This window comes from Phaseolus vulgaris, chromosome 2, assembly GCF_000499845.2.
Source record: "Phaseolus vulgaris cultivar G19833 chromosome 2, P. vulgaris v2.0, whole genome shotgun sequence".
NCBI lineage: Eukaryota > Viridiplantae > Streptophyta > Magnoliopsida > Fabales > Fabaceae > Phaseolus > Phaseolus vulgaris.
The window spans coordinates 7,103,880-7,112,017 of NC_023758.2; the positions used below are offsets into that span (position 1 = coordinate 7,103,880).

At 34.4% G+C, this 8,138-nt stretch overlaps 2 protein-coding genes across 4 annotated transcripts; both read right to left on the bottom strand.

The window, feature by feature from the left end:
- Positions 1-278: 278 nt before the first annotated feature.
- LOC137810526 (thylakoid lumenal protein TL20.3, chloroplastic) lies at positions 279-3,201 on the bottom strand. Of its 2 annotated transcripts, none has more exons than XM_068611854.1 (6): positions 2,684-3,201; positions 2,547-2,576; positions 1,782-1,888; positions 1,289-1,323; positions 1,061-1,189; positions 279-776 (listed from the first exon to the last, which is right to left on the bottom strand). In XM_068611854.1, exons 1-6 carry the CDS (start codon positions 3,031-3,033, stop codon positions 585-587), a joined length of 843 nt encoding a protein of 280 aa, XP_068467955.1. In that variant the 5' UTR covers positions 3,034-3,201; the 3' UTR covers positions 279-584. The 2 variants fall into 2 exon arrangements, with proteins under 2 accessions (XP_068467955.1, XP_068467956.1); XM_068611855.1 differs by having other exon boundaries at positions 1,782-1,871; positions 2,684-3,199.
- Positions 3,202-3,689: 488 nt separating this feature from the next.
- LOC137810527 (acid beta-fructofuranosidase-like) lies at positions 3,690-6,769 on the bottom strand. Of its 2 annotated transcripts, none has more exons than XM_068611857.1 (6): positions 6,320-6,769; positions 4,913-5,769; positions 4,646-4,807; positions 4,297-4,532; positions 4,113-4,200; positions 3,690-4,024 (listed from the first exon to the last, which is right to left on the bottom strand). In XM_068611857.1, exons 1-6 carry the CDS (start codon positions 6,705-6,707, stop codon positions 3,815-3,817), a joined length of 1,941 nt encoding a protein of 646 aa, XP_068467958.1. In that variant the 5' UTR covers positions 6,708-6,769; the 3' UTR covers positions 3,690-3,814. The 2 variants fall into 2 exon arrangements, with proteins under 2 accessions (XP_068467958.1, XP_068467959.1); XM_068611858.1 differs by lacking the exon at positions 6,320-6,769 and adding an exon at positions 6,013-6,103 and having other exon boundaries at positions 3,696-4,024.
- Between the last annotated feature and the right edge of the window lie 1,369 nt (positions 6,770-8,138).

An 8,138-nucleotide genomic window follows, 5' to 3' on the forward strand; every position in this document is an offset into this window, starting at 1 on the left:
CAGTTCCTATTTAATTTTTTAAACGTTAATCCGTTTGGAGAAAATGGTTATCTAACAGTTACTAAAATAACCATCTTCTCCAAACATATTAACTGGTGAAATAAACTCTTTTTCATAATCAAAGAAGTTATGAGTTAACTTAAAAGTCTTACCAGACGTAATCTATAGGTTTTGAATGTAAGTTGATTGATGATTACAGAAAGTTAACGATGATCTCTTCGCATCCAATTGAGGACTAAATCTCGAGGGAATCTATCTAAGCATCTGAAGAGGGAATGTGAGTGCTTGTGCAAGATAAATTTAAACAAGAATCGGACTTACAAGGTTCATAATCAAAAGGATTACGTCCAAAGGACGAAACATATTCTTATATCCAGTAGATCTTACATAGGAGAAAGATGACTGCCAAAATAGGTTCTGGCATGTTAAACAGAGCCCAACAATACCCAACATAGGTTCAAGAAGTGACGTCATTTCATCAATGCGGGTATGCTCTCAGAAGTACAAAAGGCAAACAGACCTCAATTATAGTCTCTGATATATTTACACGACTATGGCCTTGGAGCAAGGATTACTCCGAGAAACTACTTTGCATCGCAGAGTCCTGTTGCTTCATCACAGAAACCATCTCGGTCAAGCAGTTTCTGTGGCGGAGCACTTAAAAGGGGAGATGATGGGGAGCCATAAGCATTTCGTCGTTTGTTCCCACAACCTAAGCTTACTCTTGTGCTCACTCCTGTCACAGGATTTGTGCCACTAGCATACTTGCATAAAGCCTATACAATTTAATCAAACAGTATACGTCATATCAGTGTCACCTTAGGTAAAAATTATGCTGGCAAAGCATTTCAATCACAACGGTACATATTCTAAGCAAGGATGGGTCATGGATCCTGATCATGTGAGGATCATGGGAGAGAGATAAACTCAAATAGCAACAGAAAAGAGACTAAAAAGACCACATGAATAGAAGAATCTGTCGAAAAATTTGAAAGAATTAAATCACCTTCCAATTCATATTAGAGGATCCATTCCCTTAATAAGACATCAATGGTCATACCTGCTTTTGGAGAAGATCCAACACAGCATCACTAAAGTCAGCACCTTCGATGATGGCACCCGCAAGGTCACTCCGTGTGAGGACTGTTCTAAGGAGAATGGCATTAGTAAGATTGGCTTCGTTTAAAACCTGTAAACCAAAGGTAAGAAAATCACATTAAACCAAATTAAAAGAAAAAAAAAATAACATCAAACATATCGATAAAATTAATCAAATTGATGCAGCTACCATGCGATCCATCAATGTATCACTTAAATCAGCCCCTGAAAAATGTCAGATGAAAACATTTCAAAATTAGAGTCACTGTCAAAAATTACACGCAAAAAACACAGGAACATGAGAATGATAAAGTAAAAGGTATATATGTGTACAAGAAATGTATGAAGTGAAGGAAACAAATGCGTAAACTCTTTCTAAATTTCTTGAATTACATCAAGAATTTTTAATAAAGAAAATAAACGAGTTTTTTATGTCTTTTGTAGGAATATACGGTCATATTTTTTAACTTAGAGAATAAACACTGTTTTGGATGTGCAAGCATATAAGACTTAACCATGACTTAAAACGGAAGTCTGCCTTGGGCCCAATAGTCTGAGTAAACAGTGGGTCTAACATAGTCTATTAGTTGAAAGTATCCGACTTTTTATTTATCTCAACAGAGATAACTTGGAGCTGCATTCAAAACATGCTGTGAAGAATTTATATTGCAATAAGCCTATACCTGAAAAATTTGCCCTGTATGCGACAGCTTTCTCAAGGTATGCACCATTGAAAGTTGAACCGCTAAAATCAGATTCTCTCATATCAGCAGCTGTGAAATTGGCTCTTCTGTATCAGTCATTCAGAATCATTATGAATAGAGGACTCCAAACTTATACATTATTAGATTCCATAAATTTCTATGAAGTGACAATTTAGAATAAATTGAAGTAACACTTTTCTACTATGTTTAATTGCTCGTGTGTGTGTGTGCATAAAATAGTGAACTTCATAAAACTGTTAATGTTAATTCGAAATAAACATTGTAGCTACTTTCCCAGCCGCCAGATCAGTACTTCTATATGAAAGTAAGGATGCTTAAAAAAACATAACTAAACTGACTAATCTTCAGTTTAGAATGTCTATATCAGTAAAGTAGAGTTTCTTTGTGTTTCTTGACAATGTTGCATTAGATAAAGGAAAACTATAGGGTCGCGCTAACTCAAACTTTCTATATGTTATACGTAAAATTGAAACAACAAAAAAGAACATTGACTAAAGGAACAAGAAAAAGACGAATGTCTACCACACCAAATATAAGGGAAAGAAAAAAAACATTTTCCTATTGACTCTCCATTATATTTCTATCATTCTATTTTCCACCTTTTTTCTTTTGTGATTATAAATTTGATAAAAAGCTAATATTGAAAGGAGAACAATAAAATTGCATCATGTTCATTTCTAATTTTTTTATTACGCATGGCCAATAGAAATAAAACAACATTACCTGAAATTTTCATTCACATGCACTGCTTTCCTGCAAAACAATTAGCGAACACAAATCAGTTCTTCTATTTCCTAAAACTTAGTCCAAAAGTATTATTTATGAATCCACAAAGATAAAATTGAATGAAATAAACGAACCTGAGATCTGCAGAGCCAAATTGTGCAGCCGATCCTATCCCAAATTCACCCCTCATTTCAGCCTCAAATTTGTTGAGATCAGCAAGGGCAGACATGTCAGAGCTGAAGGCAATAACGGCGGCCGCCAACGTGGCCGAAACCACTTTCCCCCATTTCCTGGATTCTGCATTGGCAGCCACTGCGCTACAACCGACACTCTTTCTACTTTCTTCACGGTGATCTCTGTTTGAGTTCAATTGGCAGGAAACGGCAAAGGGCTTTGAATGAGAATCCGAAATCATGGAAGCTGAGCTTGAAGATACGAGAAGAGAATTAACTGAAAGTGGTGACAATGAATTGAGTGCCATCATGGTAACCAGAGGTTGTCCACGAAAGGAACGAGGAAGGAGAAGCGATTTGAAGGGAGGTCGCTGTTCAGTTGTTCATGGTGAAAGTGGAAGAAGAAGAATGGAGTAGTGGTAAGTAACAGAACACGTGTTCAAGCGTTATCTGCTTTCAAAAAATGCCACATAAATTATGGGATTTAGGACCAAACCAAACCCTTTATCTTGTAGTTAGTAAACAAACAAGGTGTTTAGAGTACTCATTAGGAAAATAATAATTAAAAATATTTCCATGTTACAATATAAATTTATTTTAGATTTATTTTTTTAATAATTAAAACAGAATAAGAGTTTATGATTATTATAAAATCATATTGATGTATTTTCTGTTAATTTAAATAATAATACTCGTAAAGCTTATTTTTATAAATTAATTAATTTTTATTTATATTGTTAATTCATATATGGTGAAGAAGACAGAATATTGCTTTATAATCAGTATCTAATAGTGTTAGATTTAAATCGATCATCAACTGTATGTATTAAATGGTATTTAGACTTGATTGTCTCAATAATATTATGCTATTTCATCTTATAAGTTCTACATGACATGAATAAATGTTAGTTTTTGTTTCAGTCGTGGTTTCTTAGTTATTATTCACTCGCAGTAAATGTATATTGTCCAGCCATTTTTTCATTGAAAGGGAGAATCATAAAATTTCTTTCATTATCATCACAATTTACAAATATCAGTTCTAATTTACAAAATGAAGCCTAATTTACAAACTTTTCTTTGAACTTTTGTCCCTTAAGTTGAATTAGTTTCTTGTGGGTTGAAGGGGCGTATGAATGCAGAATTCATTTGCCAAACTTTAACTGAAGCAGTCACAGTGACTTGGGTAGCATTATTGAATAGAAACAATCTAGCAGCTCCATAGATTGCCTTCGTTGGATAAACTCGAGACGTCACGCATGTCCTTCCACCTTGAGCAAAGCTTTCCACCACAGAATGGTCCACCTAATTTTCAACTTTATTAGTTCATCTACTTCAACTTCATATAAAAAAATATATATTAAACTTTGAGCGAGAAAATCACAAAGCTTACCAATATCCTCACTGACAGTTTTTCATCTTTTAGTACTGGAACAGAGCTTCCAAAGATTTTCTTACCAACATCAGTTGCTAGAGAAGACCTACAATATTATGTAACTTAATAAACGTTGTATAAAATTCTTCTTAATAGACACACAATGCGATTACAAGTTTCAAACAGAATATTAGTGTAATACCTTGATTGATCTGAGCAAAAGGAAGTTTTAAGTTGTCCATCGCTTCCTTTAACTACATAAAAGTATGTGGGAGTGTATTCAGAAAGATCATGATCAGCCAAAACTAGAAGACCGAATGGTCCTAAGGCACCACGTTCTGCTGCTCCGCCACTGGTGCTACACTCGTACTCCATATTGGATTGCCCAGTCATCTCCAAGGCTTTGTTATCTATCTCAAACTCAGCTACAATGTCCAACTGTTGCATTGAAAGATGCAATTGCGTGTCATTGAATTATACTAGCCTAATTACACTCAACTTGATCTTCTCCTAACTACTTGTCAATCAAAAAAATTAACATGAACCCAAACCTGTGCAGCTGTTCCAATTTGAAGTGGCACCACTGACCCTGGCTTCACCTTCAAATTTTCAAACTCATCGCTTCCCAATCTCAAACGTTCAACCTCTGCTACAGGCCATTGAAGTAAGCTGCTACCAGTTTTCTTATCAAGTGTCACTGTTCTTGGAATACCCTATACAAAGAAAATGCAATCAATGTTATTGGTAGCTTATATATAGCAGTAGTTTAAAGGGACAGTGTTGGTAAAGAAGAAAAATGTAAAATAAATTGAACACACCTGAATTGATGCCCAACCTTTGGCGACGTCAGCGTATTCGCTATCAGACTCTCCAATCCAACTCCACAACACTCTCCTTCCCTTATTCTGATCATAAAATGTCTTGGATGCATAAAATATACCATAGTCATATCTGAGTCCAATACCAACATCGTTCTTCAAGTCATCTGGTGTGAACTTGACATTCTTCTCATCGTAAGTCCCCACTGCATAGTAATCGTGTCTATCATCATCCAAGCTAACCTTCATCACATGCTTCACATTCTCCCCATTGATTGAAGTATCCAACCCATTTTCACCCTTGCTGTATACTGGGAAGAAGTCAACACACTCCCACATCCCAGTGCCAGGCACAGCACGGAGCAGTCCCTCCACACGCTCATAGGTCTTGAAGTCATTGGTATCATAAACCAAGGCAATGCCAGTCTTGTTAAGCTTTGAACCAATACTGATGCGCCACTTGCCTTCAGAGGTGAGCCAAGCTGTGGTGGGATCACGAAAATCCTTGGTATCGATGCCTGGTGGGGGGAACAGAACTGGATTTGAAGGGTATTTGATCCAATCAACAAGAAGAGGATCAGAGAGATCTGCAGGGTATGCAAGGTTTTGGACCTGCACTGACTCGTTGGTGGAACCAGTGTATAGCATGATGACTTCACCATTAGGTAAGATGGTGGCAGAGCCAGTCCACACGCCATTTTTGTCATACCATTGATCAGCCACCATTGCTAGAGGAAGGTGAAGCCAGTGGATCAAGTCCCTTGATACAGCGTGCCCCCAAACTATGTCACCCCAAACTGCACCCTTCGGATTGTATTGGTAGAAGAAGTGATACCACCCTTTGTAGTACATAGGACCTGAAATTGGTTACCCAAATTGCAACAACTATGTTAGAAAGGTGGTGCAGGGAAAATTGTGAGGCCCTTTTGTTAACTTCAATAATTCCAAAAATGTTGGAAAAAATATTTGTACTTTGGTTGTGTCTAACTTTCTAGAATATTGTATTTTTATTCCAATATTGTATTTTTTTTTCAATTTCTATTTCTCTTGTTTATAAATTAATGCAAGTGAGGAAAAAACAATAGGAAAAAGCGACTTACCATTAGGATCTGAAGCAGACAAACCAGGTTCCCCGACAGAGCAAGCCGAAGACAAACCCACAGAGATAAGAAAAAAAGTTAGTATTTTGATTAAGACAATCCTTTGCAGACAGTATTTTGATTTTAACAGTCAACCATAAAAATGAAAGGATTATAAAATTAATTTCCTTAACCACAGTCTGTTTTGGTAGTTTTTCCTTAAAAAATAAAAATGAGTTTTTGCATCAAATGTTATCATTATAACAAAATGATTAAAAAAGAGGAGTTTGAAAGTGGAAATAAAGCAGAATGAGGAAAATGAAGCTACCGTTCATCCAATTCTTCTGAGGTTGGAAATGGTAAGCCGTTCGCTGCCATGACAGGAGGGTATTGTTCCAAGGATAGGACTCTCCATTGTTGCTATTCAACACCCAGGTAGACTTCTGGGACACCCCTGAAGACACGCCGCGAGAAAATGGTTTCAACGTTGAGCTTGGTACTGTGTGGGGGTTGTGTTCTGATTCATTGGGTGGTGTTGAATGCGGGTAGTAGGCATTGAAGGCCAGCAAGGACAGAAGCAGCAGCAGCAAGCCAGATGAGATGAAAAGACCCTTTTTCATCACGTGTCTTCCGGGCTCCGCCGGAGAGTGGGGTCCATCGGGTATAGGACCATAGGAACAAGGGAGTTCGGAATGAGAGGAGGAAGAGCTTCCCATTGCTTGGGTAGGGAGAGACCAAGCAAAACTGCAGAAATTGTGAACTGAATCAGAAATATTTGAGGTGCATTTTCACAGATGGCATCACAATATTTATAAGCCTGTTTCTACGGAGCTCAACATCAATACAGTTTACTACTTTAACTAATAATTCAGTTAAGATCACTGGCCCCACCTTTTTTTCCCTATCTTTTTTTCAATAATCCACTTCTTTACTTTTAGTAAACATCTTTTCAAATTCGATTCCTGTATATTTACATAATCCTGATAATTAGTTTCACAAAATATTATCTTTTATCCATAAATACATGCATTATTTATATTTAAAGATTCTCAATCAAGGCAATATCCTTTAGAATTAATAATTTAATTATTGTTTTCTGACTTAAAAGTTTAAATGACTTTATTTAAGAGTATTTTAGTTATCTTTAAAATTCTTTTCAACTAATTTTAAATATCACAAAGAGATATTGCACTGGTTAATTATCTTGAATATCTTTTATATTATACTTCTTAACTGATATGATATAATCTTTGAAATTTTTCTCAATTAATCTTAAATATCACAAAAGATATTCTTTTACTTTTTCTAAGATAATATTCTAAATAATTTTATTAATGATTAATAGGTCTATAACAAACCTTTAATAGAAGATATAACAACAGTTATAAGTAACAATTATAAAAATCTTCAAATATCAAGATAAGAAAGTTTATATTAATTGTTGTTATTTTAAATTCCAAAACATGTAGAACTATTAGACATATCTTATCTTAAGAGATTCTCACTCAAAACTAAGAGGAACAAAGATTTATTTACTTGAGGAAAATTTATATATATGTTTTTGATAAACTCTTTTTAAAATATTTCATATAAGATTGACCTTAACAATAACAATTTTATTCAAAACATAAACCCTTTTCTGTAAACCTAAACCCAATGAAATCCTTTAATATGATTCCTTTTTCTAATAGTAGCAGAAAGATTTACACGTCTTATAAAACAAACTGTAAGGAAAATATTTTTCCATGGAGTCAATATAGGCATAAATTATTTAAATGTTATTGGAAAATAATTAATTATAAGATAATTTATGTGGATAAAAATAATATTATCATATGGTTAATTTGGTTGCATCTTATTTCACGTTGAACATTTACCTAGAACTGTAAACACGTCTAATTTTTTTATCCTTAGGAATGAAATATATATATAAAAAAAACAAGGATTAAAAAAACGTGACTTTAAACATAAATCGTTTCAAAAACTATTAGATTTTAAAAATGAAGTATAAGAATGAAGAGTAAATCTTTTAATTTTTAAAAAATAAAGTACGAGAATGAAGAATAAATTTTAAAAATAAATTTCTAGAATAATTTGTTTTTGTAATATATAGTTTGTCTAATTTAATATTAAATAAGCGCGATGCA